The 21,473-nt window shown below is 43.2% G+C and overlaps 1 protein-coding gene across 40 annotated transcripts in view; it reads right to left on the bottom strand.

Moving 5' to 3' along the window:
- Clasp1 (cytoplasmic linker associated protein 1) overlaps nt 1-21,473 on the bottom strand; it is a 221,593-nt gene that overhangs the window by 77,624 nt on the left and 122,496 nt on the right. For 18 of the 40 annotated variants that reach the window (XM_063272241.1, XM_063272260.1, XM_063272264.1 and 15 more), the window contains exons 16-22: nt 20,667-20,744; nt 18,682-18,849; nt 18,074-18,123; nt 17,311-17,481; nt 8,068-8,175; nt 6,644-6,670; nt 4,828-4,995 (exon numbers count right to left, since the gene is read on the bottom strand). In XM_063272241.1, the coding sequence (XP_063128311.1) occupies nt 4,828-4,995; nt 6,644-6,670; nt 8,068-8,175; nt 17,311-17,481; nt 18,074-18,123; nt 18,682-18,849; nt 20,667-20,744 (770 nt within the window). Of the gene's footprint in view, nt 1-4,827; nt 4,996-6,643; nt 6,671-8,067; nt 8,176-15,024; nt 15,049-15,532; nt 15,581-17,310; nt 17,482-18,073; nt 18,124-18,681; nt 18,850-20,666; nt 20,745-21,473 lie in introns of all 40 variants that reach the window. The other 22 variants (XM_063272243.1, XM_063272273.1, XM_063272246.1 and 19 more) reach the window with 6 other exon arrangements.

The following is a 21,473-nucleotide window of genomic DNA, read 5'->3' as shown; positions in this document are numbered from 1 at the left end:
ACCGTGTAAGTGAGAAATGAAGCCAGCTTAGTGTGTGCACAGTAACTTCCTGCTGGGTGATGCCAGATCCCGAAAGCTCGTAAGAGATGTCAGGATGCTTGGCATGCTACAGGCAGGGAAATGCAATGCAGAAATGTAATCTGAATGATCTCCCTCAAGGGCCTCACTAGAAATTTCTTAATTCTAACAAAATGACACAGGAAAATTAACGTTTCCACTCACAATACTGGTGACCATTTAGCACGGACAGATGTCAAGCTGTACAGACCACACACGGGAGCATCCTCAGATGCCCACAGCGGGGCTGCTTATCTTCAGAGACTGACGCACCTGAGCCTCGATGACCTGTACAGCGGCCACTGCCTCCCTGGGAAAGGCACTGGGCTTCCCTGGTTCTCATCTTCCCCACAGGAAATTAAGGGATAAAAAAGAATCGCATCATTCATATGAGAAAGATATTGGAGACAAATGCACACATATGTACTTCGCAGGTGCTTGCCAAACAACATACATGGAAATCGTGACCTTTCTACTGTCTATTACAAATCAGGCAGTTTTCATTTAAATGCAAGCTCAGCTAACTACACCTTAACTTTATCCAGAACCTATCTGTTTTCAAGATCACGGAGATCCTGCAGAAATGAAAACTCATGCTCTCTCTGGAGTGGGCCTGCTTATGAAGGCAGCAGAGCCCACTAACAAGAGTAAACAGCTGTGATATGGAGCAATGCCCACATAAACTTCATGACAAGCCATACCCTACTGGTGTTTCTTCCGAGAATTTCTTCACCCACCATGTTCATGGGTTCCTTTAACACACAGAAAAAGGATTCTGTCAACTGTCTTGTCAGAAATCTGTCCATAATTGCCCCAAACACCATTAAAGGGCATTTTATGATAAGAGTGATATGTTGGGTAACTTAAGCCACAAGAGAAAAAAACACCCACTTACAACATTAGTTCCAAAGTGAATCTACAGAAAGATCTAAAGCAAGCACAGAAAAATTAGTTTCATAGATTATGTGCTCAAAACTCAATCATATAATCTCCACTAATCTATCCATCCATCCATCCATCCATCCATCCATCCATCCATCCATCCAACCAACCAAAATTTGTGTCTCTAGAGATACAGTCTGTCTTGGAAGCATATGCTCACAGCAAACATCCTAGGTGAGGCTTTGGCACGGTGGAAGTGTAAGAGAGAGAGGCAATGAGAAATACTTGATCCTCCTAAAAACGGTCAATCTGGAAAGTTCTTGACTCTGCTTATCTGAAATGCTGGCAAAGTCTTCAAAAACCACTTGTTTTGTATTTCCTGAAAAGACCACCCTGTATCATAGTGTTTAAAGGTGATCCTTCTATGTGTGTGCAATGCCTACATGAGCGAGGAGAGGGTGTCAGATCCAACTGGGCTGGATTTAGAGGTGGTTGTGAGTTCTCTGTTATGGGTCCCACAATTCAATTCCAGTCCTCTGCAAGACTCTCTCTCTCTCTCTCTCTCTCTCTCTCTCTCTCTCTCTCTATATATATATATATATATATATATATATATATATATATATATATATATAAAACTTACAACTGCTAAATAGTAAAGCAAATGGTTAGATATACAAACTTGAATCATCTCTCCAACCTTACTTCTCCCTTTTAAGAAAGGATCCAACCAGAACACACAGCAAAAGCAAAAAGGAGAGGATTAATGAAAGCAACTGTAAGTTAGAGGAATAAAGTGTCCCTCTAGACATTTCCATGTCCCAGTAATCTAGTTTCACAGTTAAAAGAAATCATTTAATTAACTTCAATCTTCCAAAGTATTTTTGGCCAGAATGTCTAAAACATTTAAAATATATATATACCATGCAATACAGATTACGAAATATTAAATGGCTTTCCTAGTCTCTTCATTCAATGCACAGGAAAAACACACAGGAGGCAACTGCTAACAATCACTCATGATGCTTTACAGATGTTCTCACATCTGTAAAGTCTTTAAGAGACCCCAAAGTGCAACAGTTTATAAATGTGCTTCCCTAATTGTTTGGGTAGCTTATGGAGGGTTAGGGGGGAAAAAGGGAAGGGTCTCTCTTGTTTCTGTCCCTGAGTTATGAGCTTCAGGCTAGCTGGCCCATGAGCTTGTAGGTAATTCTGTCTCTGCCTCCCAGCTTGCAATGGGAGTGTGGGGATTACAAGTGTGTCCTCCTAAATCTCGCTTTTTATGTGGGTTCTGGGGATCGATCTTGTGCCGTTAGGCTTGAGTAGCTAGCTTGTACTCTTACCCACAGAACCTTCTCCTTTGCCTTAGAATTAGCTTCTAGTGTAAATTCTAAGCCTAGTGTATAGTGTAGCTGCCAAAACTGCAGAGTTAAGTGGTTTGGGGGTTACAGTTAACACTCTTAAAGCATGCTACCCTCTTTTGATTATTTGTACTTAAAACTGCTAAATAATAAAGCAAATGGTTAGATATACAAATATATATCTAGCATAAACTCAATGATCATAGCAAACTATTACAGAAAAACGCTAAACACCTACCACCTTATAAATGGGTAAGTGTAAAGGTACATTTTGCTCATATATGTGTGTTCTTATAATGAGCAGAAGTAAAACACTATCAATCAGAATTTTACTTATGATCTTAAAACTCTAACACTACTTGTTGCATTCATAAGCACCAAAGGAATAAGTTTCTTCAAAGTAATACTGAAGATAGACATGGTAATACCATCCCAGAACCTGGGAGATGGAGGTAGGCAGATCTCTTAAGTTCTAGGCTAGTCTGGGTTACACAAGACAAAAAATAAAAAAGACAAAAAAGAAAAATACCAAATTCAAATAAGAGCTCTTTGAAAGGAAACAAATTCCTTTACTGAAGTTTCAAGACACTGGCTTTCAAGGCTTGAAAATGTTCCTTTTCTACTGTACACAATAGACTGTCAGATAAGGACTGTGGAACAGCAGGCCCTAGCGTTAGTTATACTTGATTACTAAAACTGCATCATTCCCTAATTTCAATAAGAACATGAAAGTTGTCTGGTGGTTAACAGATTGTCAGCTGAACAGGACATGTCACCAAGGAGGCATGCCTTTCGGTATGTCTGTAAGGGAATTTTGAGACAGGGTAACCTGGGGCAGGAAGACCCATCCTGTAGACTGGGATCCTGGACTAAATAAACAAAAGAGTGTGCTTAACAGCAGCATCCATCTCTTCCACTTCTGACAGCGGATACAGGGTGAGCAGCTGAGCCCATCTTTCCCTAAGCTGCCAGTTAGGTGTTCTGTCAGAGTAACAAGAAGTAACTGATACAAGTAGCACCTTTGGTAAACACTGAAGTGTCCTAAGCAGGACAGCCTGTGTTTAGATATAACAGAATGCACTGCAAACATAAAATGTACATAAACTTCAGAAATCAACAAAGGTAAAGACAACATTAGATTCACACCTAGACTAAAATGTCTTCCTAACAAAATTGGAGGCAAAAGCAGAGTGGTTGCAGGATCAGATGTGGCAATTCAGACATTTCCTCCTGGAAACTGAGCTCAAATCAAATGTTCCCACTTCTTACCAGCTACCCCTGCCTGAGCCCTACCAGTCTGCCTGCCTTGACCTCCATCCCACTCAGCTAACAAGTCCTTCATGCCCAACTGCTTCTGAAAATGCTCTTCTCTTCAAAAGAGTATCTTTTCCTTGACTTCAAAGTAGGATGTATTCTGGGACACCTCTGTTATCAGGAGATCTAGGATGATCAAGTGGACATTCGGGAAAGGGCCTTCTTTCTGATGTGCTGAGTACCTGCCACAGTATACTGTACAGTTTCACAGCCCCACCTTTAACAATAGATTAGAAGGGTTTGGATGTGAGATGCTAAGTCTATTTAATTATCTTCTAATTCTTGGGCCTAAAAAAAGGGGTCTGGTACACAGTAAACAGTCAAGTAAAAAAAAAATGCTGACAAAACCCAATGGGTATGAAAACTAAGACAACAAGAAAGTTAAAGATACAGTATTCTAATTTTAAAGTAATACATCTGTACTTAATGAGGCTGATAGGTATATAATAAAAGTATGTACATCAATAAATGATATTTTTGGTATTATAATCAGAAAGACTTTTACATTGAAAGGGAACATATGTGTTGGAGTGTAACAGGTGTGTAAGGTACTAAGTAAGAATCATTCATATTTACCCACTATTATAAAGAATAAGGTACTGAAACTCATTCACATATACCCACTATTATAAGGAATAAGGTACTGAGAATCATTTGTATCTATCCACTATTATAAAGAATAAGGTACTGAGACTCATTCATACCTACCCACTATTATAAAGAAAGTCAACACAACACTAAAGTGAGTATTTAGATTGGTGTTCATCAAGCTTTAGCTTTCACTGTTTCAACAAAATTATGTCAAAAGTAATTATAAATATTATTTGAGTGTAAGAGATCAAAATAAAAAGGACCCTGAAATGCTTTTGAAAGTTAATATATGTTAATGACTAGAATGAATTCAATAGAAGGAAAATGAAGACTGACAGGTTCTAATTAGAGAAGGAAGTCTTAGTTTCCAATGCTAGTGCCTTGCTAGTGACAAGGTCCCACTGCAGCAGTTGAAAGCATTAAGTTCACACAGTTTTTGACTCTGATGAAATCTCAGTATAATTTGTATAGCGCACAAAGCAAGTGCCTAGATTTAAGCACAGCTGAAGTGAGTTCCTGAGCTTAAAAGCAGAGCTGGGCTTTCTGTGTCAGACAGTGATTGCATCACACCCGAGATTAAGCATATGCTGGGAATGGGGCTTCAAGTCTTGGAGATACTTACCTAATCCAATCCGGTTAGGGCTTGTTTCTCGGCTGCATCCCTGACTCCTGGGGATCTTGCTTCTCTTCTCTGAAGATGGTGTTACAGGTGGGCCTCTTGAGGAGCCCCCAGCGAGTCCACCATAACCACTTCCCAAAAGCTTCCCGGGGGAACTTGACCGGCTGCCAGCTAAAAGTGAAGCAGAATGACTGACCGTGAGATGAGAGTCAGATGACATGTCCCAGGGGCATGGTTCTCTCCCAGAACCACATGCCCGAGCTCTAAGAACTGTCTCCTTGAGTAAGTCACTGGAGAAATAGAAACATAACAAAACTTCTTAGACATTAACTCAGGGAAACTGGGTTTGATCTAACAAATGGAAGTCATGGGGACAAAAGAACTAGAAATGATTAAAAAAAATCACAGAGTAGATGGTACACATAAGCTTAAAGATACCATTTATCTATTAAAACACAGAAAATTTCAATTTACTCCCTTTACCAGTACTGGAGACTGAGTGTACTACTACTGAGTTACAGCCCAGATCCTGAACAGATACACATGAAACCAAACCATGTACTGTCTATAGGATCAAATAACACACTCAAAATCAAGCAACAGAAGAAGAGGCACAGAGGTGTAGAAGGTGTGGTAAGTGAGCTCAGAGACAGTCAGTACAAACATCTACCTACAACAACACAGATGGAGGACAAACTGGGAAAAGCTAGGAACACAGGGAGAAATAGGAAAAGACCCTACTGGACAGCCTGATAGCCTCAGGGAAATGGACAGAGCCAGCAATCAAAACTGTTAGTGTTTGATGACACGCGTGTACTGGATACATAACTACGACTTACATAACAACTCCTGTTAGCAACAGTCTCATGTGCAACCAGAGTTCGGCCTGTGCCCCTGTGATGCTGCAGCCAACTGGGTCTGTGTGACTACACCCAGCCCGCTAACATTCCACAACGTGACTTTTCATATACTCCTCTTGTACACATGTGTATATTGGAAAACACAGGGTTTTGGGGGGGGGTTGTTCATTTTAACATCAAATTTTATAAACTAAGCCTAAAAGCCAATCTCAAAAAAGGAACAAAACAAACAAAAAAACCTGGAAAATTACATGAGGCACATTCCCTGAGAAATATGCAATAAAATCAGAAATCACAAATAAATATCAGAGCTGCTAATCCTTCTTAATAGCTAAATATCCAGATATAGTTATAAACATTTTCTGTGCAATAGAATTCTCGAGAAAATAGTAACATTAAAATACAAAACTACACAAAATGACAGACAGCCACTTAACAGATTGTCTCCTAAATAGAGATGGTAGTAAAAATTTTAAAACAAATTATAAATAATTATTATGCAGAATAGAATGACCTATAGAAAAAAGTAAAACAAACGAAACCCCTTAGAAGAACACTTACCACAAATTACTCTTCCTTACAGAATAAAGATTTAAAAATATATCTTAGAATATGTCTCAAAAATATGTGACACATTAAAACTATCGCCATTCAAATGAGTCACTTTGTTGGCTATACAAGAAAATTAATACCCAATACTGACTAAACTACACACAATTTGGAAGGAAAAATCACTGTAGAAATCTGTAATGCACATTACTGTGAAAAACCATCCCAAGACTTGAACATAAAATAAATTATTAAGTTATGTCGAGGGCAAAAAGAAATGCATTTCAAACTCTAGTGTTTGAAAATCCAGGAAAATCGAGAAAGTTCATATCAGGGAAATTAATATTGAGCAAGGAGCAGAGCTGAGACAGAACAGCAATGACAACAGAAAGGCAAGAGAAAGGGCTTACCACCAGCAGGGTTAGCAGATCTGGATCCTTCGTTAGCACAGCAGACCAAAGGACAGGCAAGAGTGGATTAAAAGACATAACACAATACAGAAGGTCAGCATGCGACACAACACAGAAGGCTCCTTCACAAGCACAGTAGAACATCACTATGGCCCCAAGGATGCTCTGTTCTCTGCACAGCACAGTTTTAACACTTATTCCAGGTGCGTTCATGAAACATCCGTCCATCACGTGCCGAGCCATCTGCCTCTCAGTGCACACCCCAGGCCTCAGCAAGGGGAAAGCAGCACACCTTGGTCCCCTGAGCCCCTTCCTTCTTTAACAAGACACCAGAGGCTGGAAGAACACTGCTGTGGGCTGTTTTCATCCTTGAATGCTTATGAGTTTCCATAATCTTCCAATATCTAAAATGTCTTGATCCTTAAGGACCCTAAATCTGGAATTAACAAATCTACTTCAAACCAAACCAGGATTATGACTGTTGTATGCCCACATTTGTGGTATCAGTGTATTTACCTCAAAGACAGATCACTGTTCAAATACTGAATTGTTTGTGCAAGCCTGGGGTATAGGCTCAACCATGTGCTGTGTAGTGACCTGTGTTCCTGTGAGTGCAATCTGGAATTGAGAGGCCTCAAGGTCTGGCCTGTATGTTCCTGAGCTTTAACCTCTCCTAATCTCCTAAGTCCCACTAGAAAAGCAATTCTCATCCTCCTATGTCCAGGTGACACTTGGATTTCAAAGCCAGAGAGACTTATTACTAACTCAGCTGGGGTGGGAACCTGGCAGAAACCACAGCAAAGAGCCAAAAAAAGAGAGAGAAAAAAAGTAAGATATCTCTCAGCTCCCATTCCCCTCAGGAAATCCTACTGCCGAGACGGATTACATAACAGGTAAGTTTTAACTTGAAAGATGAGAGGATAGGGAGTCAATGTGTATTTTAATGTGTGACGATACCAACATGTGTGCTGTATGTTCTCCTGTGTGTGCATGTGTACATGGAGGCCATCTTCAACCACTACCTTCTTTTTTCAGACAAGGCCTTTCTCTGGGACCTGAAGCTCACCAATTAGACTCAATCACTTGACTAGCAAGCCACAGGGATCCAGCTGTCTCCATCTCCTGGTGCCAGGATTATAGATTTGTGTCAGTACACCTAATTTTATGTGGGGACTGGAAATCTAAGCTCGCTCAGGTCCTCACGGACTTTACAGAGTCATTCCCCCAGCCCATGAAACAGGAGTCTCCTAGAAAAGGAGACCAAAACATTCTGGAATGTTTCATCTTTGAAGCCTACCTAGCAGTGTGGCTACTTGGAGTATCTCAAAAGCCGCTGATGTCAGCAGAGACACTGAAACCTGTCTGGCTGGGATGAGCTCCTGAAGGAAGCTAAGGAGACAAAGGCATTAACATGCAGTGCTTACGCTGAGACTGTGAAACCACTTTGGCTCGACTGCGGCCCCGACTGTCGGAGGATGTGGAGGCAACATTGGTGGTGCTCCCGGAGCTCTGCCGTCTGGTGCGGATCCGACCTGGAGGATACAGCAGAAACAGTGTTTCCATAACATCTTTATCGAGTGTGACCTACATAAGAACCCACACCACAAGCACAGGGCACTGATGGGGCTGACCACGCGGAGAGCAGGGGCTTCTGTCAGCCAGGTCCCGTGAGAGTTAGACACCATTGTGACCCCAATAGGATGAGCAGCAATGAATGTGGTTTTGAATGCTCCACACTGGTTCTCCGGATTCAAGGAAGCACACAATGCCCTTCTCCACAAGCCAGCTAGAACTGAACACCTGACCCCTTCCCAGCAGCAGATGAAGTTTGCAGAGGAGGAATAGAGAAACAAGCCCTAAGGGTTGAAGAAGGTTCAAGAAAGTGCAGCACTGGGCTGGAGGGGAGACAAGAACCAGTGACTTTCGGTAAAGCTTTAAAAAGACATATGAGCTAGGTATGGTGGCACACACCCGTGATCCTAGCACCTGGGAGGTGAGGCAAGAGGATAAGAAGGAATTCAAGGTCACCACTCTTGGCTACAGAGTTTGAGGCCAGCCTGAGCTATATTTACTACTAGACATTTACTAAAACATGGCACTCTACTGAAAGCTATGATCTCTGTAAAGTCAAAATTCTCACAGCAATGTGCAGACAAGAAAAAACAAACCAGGCAAAGAAGTCTGTCCGGTGTCACACACCTGGCCAAGGCTAGCTGGCTGGCCCCCAAGTGCCACTGGTTTCTCTTAGTCACACATCAAAACCCAAGCAGGTGATCAGGAAAAAATGAACATGAAAAATAAACCTATTTTAAAGTATTTATAGACATTTTTCATTTAAAATACAAAATACTTAGGTCACACACATAATTTGTTTTTTAGCGAACACCTATAGCTACAAAGCTAGATAATAAAACCCCTTTGAAGGTCACCCCTCGTCCCCAGCATTTGGTGACATGGTCATAAGGCCAGTGTTCAGGATTCTCTCAGATTCCTTCTTTTGTAGATTAATATGCTTGTATGATCAAGACATATGTCATTGTTTTGCATATTTAAAAATTATAATGAATTTAAAAATTATAAAACATATTGCTTTACTCAATGACTTATTTATGAGACACTTGTGGGACGGATTTTTCATATGGGCCAAGGAGACTTTTTTAAAAATCTTTTCTATATAACTAATTCTCAATCTCCTTAGCTTTTTTCTTACAAATTTATAAGACCTCTTTTTCAGAGCTCTACTCCAGTTTTTATACTCAAAGGTGCTTCATTTTAATTACAAATAGTAGGTAATTACAAATATTTAGTAGGTTTTATTTTAACATATAATGTGACACACACACACACACACACACACACACACACACACACACACACGATCTTGTTATGCAGCCCAAGCTGACCTGGTATTTCTGTAGTCTAGAGTATCAACAAACTCACAGCAATCCTCCTGCTTCAACTTCCTGAGTCCTGGGATTTACAGTCCTGTGCCACCACACCTGGCTTTTAATCTTTACATTTTGATCTTACATTTAGAACCTTTGCTAGACTTTTTTATTAACCTATATATAGATTTGGGGTTATCTAACCTACAAATATTCCATCCATTTTTTGGTCAAATTGCTCGTTTATTTATGTGCCTTTATTGTGCTGTCTTACTCATGTAACACAAAGCAAAACAAAAGCAGTGAAGCACTGTTGATTCAAAGGAGACTTTAAAATGCTGGGTAAAGTACAGTACAACTCAGACTGTACAGGCAAGGTTTGGGGTGCAGTTACACACACACTCGCACACACGCACACACAATGCTGTCTTTCCCCAGAGCTGCCCTTTGCTGGCCAGTGATGATGCAGGCTTGTGCATTCTGCTCTGTCCTGCAGTCCTGACAGTGAATGCCAACAGGCTCTAGAGTTCAGCCAATGATGGTGGCGCAGCCAGCCCTGCTGTCTTCCACCTGCACCTTGCCCTTGCTGCTCTGGAGCTGGGTGGCTGCACTGCTTACTCTGGATTGCAGTGTGTTCTCAGTTAGGAGTATCATTTTGGCTAATAATTTCTGTACACTTCACTCACTAAAAAAATGCATTTCTTCTGAACACCACTTAGCAGTTATAGTTCACAACAGACCCCAGTCACTCGGGGCTCATTCTTCTGTGTGACCTTTCTCTGGTGCTTACACATACAGAGCCTTCAGCCTGACAGCTCATATCTGGCTGATAACATCTATGAGAAGCCTAAAGAAAGATCTAAGAGTGGCTTCTTCTGTGGAGGTGCAGTGCACTCAAAGGCTGCAAACACAACGGCTTAATTCTGCAGTAGTGGTTCAGAGAAGAAAACTCAGCTTCATGTGTACACAGAGCTAGTTATAAAGGAGTAGGAAAACCTTGTTTTCTCCATGAAAGTCACAGAGACAGCAAGGTGACCTGAAGATATTTTTCCTGTATCTGTCTCTTCATGGGCATATGGTCCCTCGTCACTGCTGGTTGTCTCTACGCCAGCACTTTGCACCTTTGGTGAGTTCAAAGTCTTGTTTTCTGTGTTCCCTAGACTCACACTGCTGTGCTATATAGGAGCAGTCCAAAAAGTCCTCTTCTTGGTGAACTGTCCATACTTTTTTGGGAAGCAGCTACACAGTCTGAAAGGCTTGTGCTGTACTGTGTTCAGGTATGTGTCTACTTCATGGGAAAGGGAAATTGGTTTCTACTCTAATTAGTTGGCAATTTTAAGTGCCTGAATATGTTTTAAAGAAAAAGACAGGGAATGTTTTGTGGTCTTCAAGAGAATCACAAGCCACTGCCCAAAACACAGAAAACCATGAGAATACACTTCACCTGTGTACTAAGAGATAACACAGGAGGGAAAGATGAGGCAAAACCAGCCTAAATGAGAATAATAAAAATAACTAAACACACATACACACAATGAGCCAACAGCAGACAGTGGGGAAAGCAAGAAATTTAGGAAGAGTACAAGCCTTCAGCTTTCAGGGAATCAAGGAAGAATGTTCTGACTTCGAGCATTTTAACACTACCAAGGACTCTTGTTCAGTCATGCCTCTGTCTTTTTTTTTTCTTTTTCTTTTTCTTTTTCATTCTAGAAAAGACCCTAAAGCTGTGGTCTAGGCCCAAGTTACAGGCACAGTGCTTAACAATCAATTAAGTCCAAGGTCCAGACTCTCAACCCTGTGGCCCCATAACTAACTGTGGGGACTATATGAAAACCAAGCAGTAAAAAGTTGATCAATTGTCAACCTAAAACTTGAATTCAAAGTCAAATAGGTCTTGAGGTTCTGGCGGCTCACTTGGCTCTCACTGTGGTGCTTCCTGTGTGTCATGAGCGGTAACGTTGTTGTTGGCTTTTGTTGTTGTTGTTGTGGTTTTTTTTTTTTCAGAATTATTTATGTTATTTATATAAGTACACTGTAGCTATCTTCAGACACACCAGAAGAGGGCACCAGATCTCATTACAGATGGTTGTGAGCCACCATGTGGTTGTTGGGATTTGAACTCAGGACCTCTGGAAGAGCAGTCAGTGTACTTAACCACTGAGCTATCTCTCCAACCCTGTTGCTGTATTTTAATGCACAAACTTTTTTGCTTTTACAGAAACATAAGAAAGGTAAAGATTTCTCACATTTTCTTACCATCACCTCTCACATAAGAATCACTTGGAGAATATGGATGAGGGTGTGTGTCCGATTTTAAAGGTCAATGTTTGACTTGTTGACTTAAGTTTGCTCAATGAATCTCAACTTGGTGAGGACAGAATCTGTGATGACTTCTGAAGTGGCCCCAGACATATTTATGCCTTCTTACACTGTGAAAAGTGGTGATCTGGACACTGATCAACCAAAACATCAATCAATTCTGAAAAGTGTTGACAATGGTCTATATTCTGTACTACCACTCATTCAGGCAAGAGATCATTATTTACATAAAAATTAAGAGCCACATTTGTGTACTCATTTGTAATAATTCATATAAGTCAATGGTAAGACTGTTTATATGCTAAAGAGTTGCTCTGACATGGAATTCCTGATGCCTTACACTACTTGTCTGATCTACATCCTTACTGCAAATCCAGTGTTTGCAGGGCAGGGGCTGGATATGCATTCTTGGGTGAAGGGAGTAGGGAGTAGCAACGTCAGGATCCTTGGCCCAAGGCAGCTAAAATACCACGCAGCAGCCTTGTTGCACTAAGCTTGTTTCAAAGCTCCTAGGTTTGTACAAACAGAAGTCCTCTAAGTCCATCTCAGTTCTCTCTGCACTGGGCCATTCCGGGAAGCGCACCTGTTTACCTCTCACTTGCTGGAACACAGTGAAATCAGCCTCCATTCCTGCATAGCTGGCTCTCAACACAGCCAGAATCTGAGAACTTGATTCTCTGTCAATTTTGCTACCTATCACCTCTACCCTCAAAAGAACAATTTTCTTCATGTTTTTAAAAATAAGTACAACATTTTCTACTTTTATAAATAGATACATTTTCATTTGTAAGGAAGGGCCCCCTGCTCAAGCTTTCTGCTCCTCTGTGCTGCTGTGACTTCTCTACTACCATGCACTCTTCCTCTGGAAGACGACATCTCTGCCTGCCTGCTGCCACACCTCAGACATGATGGACTCTGACTCTGGAATCAAAAGCCCAATAAATTCACCCTTCCTTCCTTCCTTCCTTCCTTCCTTCCTTCCTTCCTTCCTTCCTTCCTTCCTTCCTTCCTTTCCCTTCCCCTCCCCTCCCCTCCCCTCCCCTCCCCTCCCTTCCCTTCCCTTCCCTTCCCTTCCCTTCCCTTCCCTTCCCTTCCTTTTGTTGTGATATTTTATTACAGCAACAAAAAAGTAACTAACTGTATTCTATTCTAGTTTCCCACACCCATTCTGTCTAGGTCAAGGAAAGAAATAGTATTGCTTGTTGGAGAACCAGAAACAAAAGTACTACTATTAGCTGAACAAGATAATAATTACCTCTGGACATAACCAGACCCAGCCAGACATAACCAGACCCAGCCAGACATAACCAGACCCAGCCAGGACCTTTGGCGAACCCAAATAAAAACCTTAGATGGGTAGAGGTTTATTGATTGCTTTTTTCATTTCACAAAGCCATCCAACTTTGGGAATCACCAGTTGAAACTTCTTTTAAACTTGGGTTCTCTAGATCTTTCAAACTTAATCAGCATCTTCAGGGAAAATATCCTGGACATCCATCTATCTTTCTTTCTTGTAAGCATCCATGTAATTCTCATGATGAAACATGTCTGGGAAACATGAATCTTGCGACCATGCTATGATTCCTTTGCCTGGTGAGATGCTATCCACCAAGGCTGACAGCCTGAGTGCAATCCCGGGGCTAAAGGATGAAGGAGAGATCTCGTCCTGTGACTCGTCTTCTCACCTCTGCACTTGAGCATGATGAGCACATAACGATACCTAAGTGTAATTTAAAAAGTCTTAATCTATTGCTTTCTCTTCCTTCTGACTCCTGAGGACCTAGACTATGGCCTCAGCAACAGTATGGCTAAGGATTTAGCTCAGTTGGGAAAGTGTTGGGCTTCATTTCCAGCCGATACATCTGAGTGTAGTGATGCAAACTGTAATCTCAGTCTAACTCCGGAGGAGAGTCAGATTTTACGGCCATCCTTAGCTAGAGAGGGAGGTGGAGGCCTGTGGAGGCCATACAAGACCCTATCTCCAAAAAAACCAAAAATATACACGAGAAAGACTGTGTTGGAGCTGGTGGGATGGCTCAGTGGTTAAAGTGCTTTCCACACAAGTGTGACAACCTCCGTTTGATGATTCCTGGGGATTCTACATAGTGGAAGGACAGAACTGACTTTCTAGAAGTGTCCTTCGCTCACACCACAGCACACAGACCTGCACTCATACACATACAATAGTGAACTTTAAAGAGTGACCCTGCCCAAACCTTGCCTCTTTTACATGGCAACGAATTCACAATTATGGACTAATCAGGCTGCTCTTGATTGCTGAAGGCATTTTCTGGTGGGCTGGGAGCTGTAGTCACCAGCTCAAGCAGGCAACACTGCTCTAAATTAAACTGTTGAAGCATTACTTGTTTTCTACCAGAAATCTTGGGAAAGGAAAATGTTGCCTAACAGTTTCTAATCTGTTGGGCATGGCTGTGTCTCAAGTTAAAGAACAAAGTGAGGACTGAGCGAGAGCTACTTAAGCCTAAATTGTGGACGAAGGGATGTGGACATGGCCCTTTCTCTCCATGGTGTGGACAGCAGAACTCAACACGTGGCTGGTAAGAAGAGCAATATGCGCACAAATGAAGAAACAGGCATGTGACAGTGACACAATAGAAACAATAACTTGGCAGTGTTCTTCAAAGGACAGCAAAACACTATTTAAAAATGTCTTTACAGCTCAGCAGAAAATTTCATCAATGTTGAACATGAGTAGTTGACATAGACATTTATTTTCAAAACAGGAAAGATGAACCCGAGAGGCCCACAAAGCACAAAAAAAAAAAAAAAAAAGAAAGAAAGAAAGAAAGAAAGAAAGAAAGAAAGACAGACAGAGTGTAGCTCAGGTTGGGGCTTCATGAGCAACAAACCCCAAGTCAGCAGCGTACAAGGTGATGTCAATCAAATATTCCTCCCAGTGTGGCCTCAGCACGGTCACCACCCACAGCACACTTCAGTGCCCTGATTCACCGGAACAAAGATCAAACAAGAAAGGGGAAGAGAACTGAGGCAGAGGGACGGCAGAAGCCACTGGAGACAGAATGAAGAAGAGGGTAAGGACAGCGTGCAACACATCATGCAGGGACCTCAGTGAGGACAAGTGGGCACCGGGCAGCACTCGGTGGGAACAGAGGACCAGAGAGACACACACCTCAATCACAGAAACAAACCGCTTACCCTCCGCTTTAGTGGCAGTACCGTCTTTAAGCCAATTAAAAAACAAGGGAGGGGACAACAGGGAACAGTTAGTAACATCCAGAAAATTAAAAAGCAGAATGTTATTAGCTACTAAAAAAGCAAAATGTACACTTTAAAACAAAGCCAAAAAGGAAATCGAGTTCAGAAGCAGGGCAGATTTGGAAGCCAGCTAAGGAGCCTCGCCCGGAGCCAGCTCAGCCTGGAGTAACATAGTTTGCCTTTGGAAAGCAAAACAGAACAGTGACCCACATTTGTGCCACAGTGGACAGCATGACTCCTGGTCTCTGGTTTGTCAACTGTACCATCCTTGAGAAGTTCCCATTCCCTGAAAGTTCTAGTAGGAGGAGGGGTGTAAAGGAGCCACTAGAAGTCCAGGTGTCTAAGGAGTAACCCCGAGAGCAGAGCCCAGTGAGAAGAAGCTGGAGGCTGTAGCAAGGCCTATCCCAACTACACGCCCAGCAGCAGCAGCAGCTGTTGCGCTTAGTACCTGCATCCAGGCCTACGTACTCCAAGTCTTCCCTCATGTGTCTGGACTCTAGAAGTTCGGAAAAGGGTTATCAGCTTTAATGCTATACGTTTACAAGTCAAGTGTCTTGTCAATCTAAGTGGGGCCTGAGTGCAGTCTCAGAACTGTGTGCTACTTCACTTCTTGCTGAAGTAGCATGTGGGGTGGGCAAAAACCAAGGGAACTAAAGGTAGAATTCTTATGGGGAAGGGAGAGAATATTCAGTGCTGCAGTCTTGTCTGGAGAGGAAACTGTGCTAAAAGAACGTCTCAGCAATTCTGAAGGTTCACTTGTCTGTCACCAGACCCAACTCCTGGGGTTTTCATTAGCACTGAGGGAATCTACTGAGGCCTGAACTAAACACTGCAGATGTACACAAGTAAATCCTATATTCTCTAAAGGCTGACATGAAAACAGTCAAGCAAATGTTAACTAAAAATACTAAACGGGAGCCAGGCATATCTTGTGGGAAACAGAGGCAAGCCATCTCTGAGTTAGAGGCCAGCCTGGTCTACATAGTGAGTACCAGGCTATCCAGGGCTATATATACAGTGGGTCCATCTCCAAAACAAAAACAAAACTAAATAAACAAAAGCCAAATGTAAAAGTGGATCAAAAGAACTGACACCCTGGTAAATACTTAGATTTAACTTGCTCACCATGGGAAGGAACATCTGCGGCTTCTTCCTTGACCAAAAAGTTCAAAGCAACACCTTCACACTCGGGCTGCCTGAACATATGGTTCCAGGACACACATCTCCCAGGTTAATAGCATTCTTATTTCAACTCTTTCTGCAACCTTGCAGGGCGATCATTTACAAACGACCTCATGTAATCTCACCAATCTTCGATCATGTGTCTGAGTCACTATGGCTACATTTCCATGAGGTCACTGGCAGAGAAACAGACTCAGAGCTTGCACAGCCTGCCATGGTGACAGTGAACAAGTGGTACCTTCTCTGCACTGTCCTGTCTGCATGCTTCCAATCTCAAAGCACTTCAGAAAATTAGCTTTGTAGCGACCTTGAAATTCCCTAGTGGGTATGTGAGTAACCTGGTTTTGGTGTAATGATTTAAGCTAAGTTCTCAGATTTGGGGGTGAATGACTTACTTGGTTTTTACAAGAATACAATGAAATACACCACTAGCCTGACACAGAAAAGGTGCTCAGTGTTGTCTGGACAGGCTGAGTAATGCACCTCTCATTATCTTAGATACCAAAAGTTTGGAAAGTAATTAGAAACACTTTTTGGGGGGCAGTGTGGGGGTGTGCTCTCCTCAGGCAGCATGTAGGGTAGAACACCTGCACAGCTGTGCTTAAGTTGGTTAAAGGTTCATTCCATTCGTCTAGAATCTTCCTGCCACCCTCATTCTAAGAGACTCTCAACCACAGGAACCCTAAAGGCCCACTGAGCCACCTGGCTCAGCTCCCCCAGTAGGAGAGGGCCAAGTCAGGGCTGGAAATACAGCCAGTGGCTTGGGTACGGGCAGGAACTGCTATAGGAAAAAGGACAGGAGGACCACATGGCCTGCAAGCACATGTCCTTATGGAACAGGCTGACACTGCAGGGAAAAGGGACACTGGACATGGCACTGGACAAAGGATAGCTGGGAGCTATCTTTGGGTACAGTTACTTATGCTTTGGAATGCCCTCAAGAGGAAAGCTGCCCTCAGCTATGGAGGGAAGCTCTGTGTAAGCTCTGCACTCTGCTCAGAGGCCAGGGTCAAGGGGACAGCAGGACAGGGGGAGCCCGGTTACCTAATGACGCATAGGATCCTGGAGGCAACGCTGCTGCAGAGCTGAAGGCGGTGGAACCTGAGGATGAGGAGACTTTGGATTTGGCACTGGCTGCTGCGTTCACATCAATATCACTTCGAGATCGCTGGAGAGACCCTGTCGTCGACATAGACTTGGTACTAACTGTAGAGCCTTTAAGGGAGAAGGAAGAAGTCAGAAAGGACTGGCCACACTGTTACATACTGCTGCTCTGCTTTTCTTGGAACCAAACACATCGGTACCCACAGGAGGGAGAAAGTGCACCCTGCCCCAGAGATGGGTTCATGCAATGCACTGAAAGCCAGTGATCTTGCTGAGGGTATCCATTGCTGCACCATTGTTCTAACAGTGGAAAACTATAGGTTTATGGTTATGGTTGACAAATGAAATAAAATGAGTGTCACTATCTAGCTCACCTTCTCTGAAAACCCTTTTCCAGCTTTTGATACCTAACGAACTGCTGCCCCCTGCTCTACATTGTTATGTGAGCTGAGGAGCAAAAGGACTCCTGGCTGCAGAGAGGTAGGTAGAGACGAGAAGCCACAGAGCCAGATTTCTGTCTGCCCCACCATCCTGACAACGTTAACAACTGGCCCTGGTATAGTGGAGCCCAGAGCAGACGTAAGGGTGGCACATAACTGAGTGGAACTGGGAGCAGGCCTTAGCTTCCTATCGCTGAACACAGCCTGAGGAGATGAGCCGCCCACCCAGCCTCCCACCTGTAGTTCTGTCACTGCGGTCTTACCTCTGGATGCGGTGCTGCCAGTGGGACTTCTTTTGGCAGAAAGTGGCCGGCTGCAAAATGCATGCACATGTGTCACCAAGAGTGTACCTTATCTGTAGTCACATAACTACAACAGCCAAGTGTACCCATGAAGAATGAATTCAAGGTCATCAGAAGGGTTCAGGCAATTCATTATTTTACCAACCCCACATCTGACAGAGTGCTAACAGTATGTTTGGGATGACTGACCTTTCACACAAAGCAAACAATAATAGGGGCAGAGGTCAGAAGTGAAGGGCAGACATGCTGTTAGGTTAAGTCCCACATCTTGGATGTCTCCTCTTTCCAAACCTGTCACTGGGCAACACTCATTTCCTCTTGAGGACTCCCTGACACATTAATGTATACTGCTCACAATGCTCTATAACTCACTACGGTATTTAAAACTGTGGAGAGCCCAAGGCCAGGTCTCTCACCTCCTGAACAGGATCCTAGCAGAACCAGCATGTACCTTAATATCTGGGGAGCTTTAGCAGGTACTTGGCTGAAAGCACAGCAGCAGTGTGTGCGTCTGTGCAGCAAACCTTTACCTAAAACTGTGCTGTAGTTGGCAAAGTCAAGGGCCTTACTTGAGACTCTCTTGAGAGCTGGAAGAGGATCGGTCTGACTGAGGCAGAGACACGATGCTGTCCGAGTTCTTCAAGTGGGACTGCAGGGCCTTCTGATAGGAGGACTCCAAAGTGTGGTACAGGTGCTCTGCTTCTCGGCTGAAGTGACTGTGGAAACCCCAGTAGCATCTAGGGAAATGACAGGCCCCAGGTCTAGTCAGAGCTTGAGTATCACACAGCCTCTTTGAGAGTCTGAGGCCCCCACTTTACCTGCTAAGAGGAGTGACAGGGCATAGGCCAGAGAACAAATAAAGGAGGCCTTGGAGAAATCCTGGTGTCACAGCTTACTGTTTTATTTGTTAATGTAGGGGTAGGATAGAGGAACCACAGCACACATGTGGAGATGAGAGGAGAACCTGTGGGAGTCAGTTCTCTCCTACTGTGTGGATTCCAGGGATTGAACTTAGTCAGCAGTCTGGGAGGCACCTGCTTTTACAGGCTGAGCCACCTTGCTCCTTACCAGCTTTCTGATGTTGGAGAAGTTACTTAACTTCTCAGAACCTCGATCTCATTTATAAAATGGGAATTTAAAGGTTCTAACCTGTGAGGCCAAGGAAACTTGGGAAGGACAGAGCCCAAGCTACCACAGCCACAGAACAGATTCATCAGTGGCAATTTTTATCAATGCAGTCAGACATTCCTCAGTTTGAGATATCTAAAACTGACAGAAGAATACAAACAAAAGAAAAATGGAAAATTCTCAGAGCGTCTTGAAATCTGTATTGCATCGTGATTAGAGGATGAGAACACAATACAAGGAAATAGCAGGGGTGAACCACTAACACACTGACCCCCAAGCGGCCTGCAGCAACTAGAAATTATGTCACTTGCACCAATAGGAACTGCCCAAGGTAAGAGTAGAGTTATGAGAACAGAAATAAGAAAAGCAGGACCAGAAGATGGCTCAGTGGGTAAAGGCACACGCTGCCAAGCCTGAACATCTGAGTTCAAACTCTGGGGTCCATGTGGTAGAAGGAGTTGTCCTCTGATCTCCACACACAAACTCTGGTACACACACTGCCCTAACATGAGAACATGTGGGCACACACAGAGATAAACAAATGCCAGGAATTAAGTTCCAGCCAAGTAAACTATAATGCTAAGTTAAAAATCCAGTTTGTAATCTGTGTCACCTTGAAGTCTTGTCAGCTGTGACAGCACAGAAGAGACCACAGGAGCAAAAGAGGGAGTCATTGTCTTTTTCACCTGTGTAGCTGCTGTGCAGGGGACGGACCCAGGGTCTCCATCACGAGGCAAGCATTCTACCACTGGGTACATCATTAGCATCAGCTTTTGTTTTACTGATTTTTTTTTAATGGTTCAGGGGACCAAATGAAGGGCTTACACATGTTAGACAAGCTCTCTTCTACTAAGCTATACCCCAGCTTCAAGTTAATAGATCTTAACATCAAACTTCCTCTAAAGCCTCCTGGCAAATGATCTGCAGGGAGGTACTGGATTCAGGGACACAGGCATGAGACTGAAGCGTTTTCAGTGCCACTGGGAGTCTGAACCTGGGCATTATCACCATGACAACCCAGGCGCCAGTCAATCCAACTCCCCTCCCAGGATTCATGCTCAATAAGAAGTGAGCACTCCATGTTTTCAAACACGATGACGAGAAGAGAGCGGCCTGTGGCTGTCATCTCTCATGGTACAGTGTAATGAACACTGGGGTGCACGGCTTTGACAGCTTAGTAAACGGACACACAGAGTAGGACCCACACTGCTGACTAATGAGACAATGAAAACAAGCATCCTACTGTCAACAGCAGTCCTATTTATGTTCAGTTGCACTTAAGCAACTACCTCGAGAGCCCAACAGCAGGGAGGCCCCTCTGAAGTCACTCGAAGGGTCATCACTAAGGAAGCATGCTGCAGTAACCAGACAGCAGTGGGGCGATCCACACAGGGGGTGAGTCAGAGCTGCCTCAGCAGAAACTTACTTCCTGGCTTCTATCCTTGCTTCAGAATCAGCGTCGTGTATTCCTTTCTTTATTGTCTCAGCTAATACTGATATGTGTCTAGACATTGAGGAAAGAGAACAAAACAGTCATTCACCAATTCGTGTGGGTGGAAACCAGCTTGGGAATCAAATTCTAAATAGCAATGTAGATCTGGCAGCTACACCCCAAAGTTAGTCAGGTAACATCGCATAGAGGCTAAGAGCCCCACTCCCACCCATGCACCCCCAAGGTCCCCTTTCACACCCTCTCTCACAGAAGGCTTTAGATAGCACTATTTTTAACTCACAACGACCTCCTAGCTTGTGAGCCCCACAGACGCTCTACAGCCTTCCCCACAATCTGAGCCTTCCTTAACACAGTGTGACTATTGCTTATCCCACCCTCTGCCTTATTAAGAGAAAACAAAGTCTGTCATGGACAGGAGGACTCAAAGATGTCCAGGGGGAAAGTGGCTATCAATGTGGATCTAAGAGGAAATCTCCTTAAACAATGAAGACACTTCAAAAACCACCGTCCCTGTGGCTAACGAGCAGCAGCCCTTTCAGACTCCTGCTCCTTTCTCAGTTGGTGGGCAGCCTCGATTCTCAAAGCCAGTGCTTCTGAGTAGAAATTTGCTTGGGCGCTCAGACTGGATCTTAGTCTTAATTTCTATAATCATTCAGATGAATTCCCTAGTATTAATTATCATGACAATGAAAAATGGTTAACAAACTATGATGCCCATTCAAAACTACAGCCTAACATTACCACCTACTGTGTCCAAACACAGATACTTAGGAACCCAAA

The sequence above is a fragment of the Rattus norvegicus genome, chromosome 13 (assembly GCF_036323735.1).
Source record: "Rattus norvegicus strain BN/NHsdMcwi chromosome 13, GRCr8, whole genome shotgun sequence".
Taxonomy (NCBI): domain Eukaryota; kingdom Metazoa; phylum Chordata; class Mammalia; order Rodentia; family Muridae; genus Rattus; species Rattus norvegicus.
The sequence above is the reverse complement of the archived record's forward strand: the minus strand, read 5'-3'. Positions and strand labels throughout refer to the sequence as shown.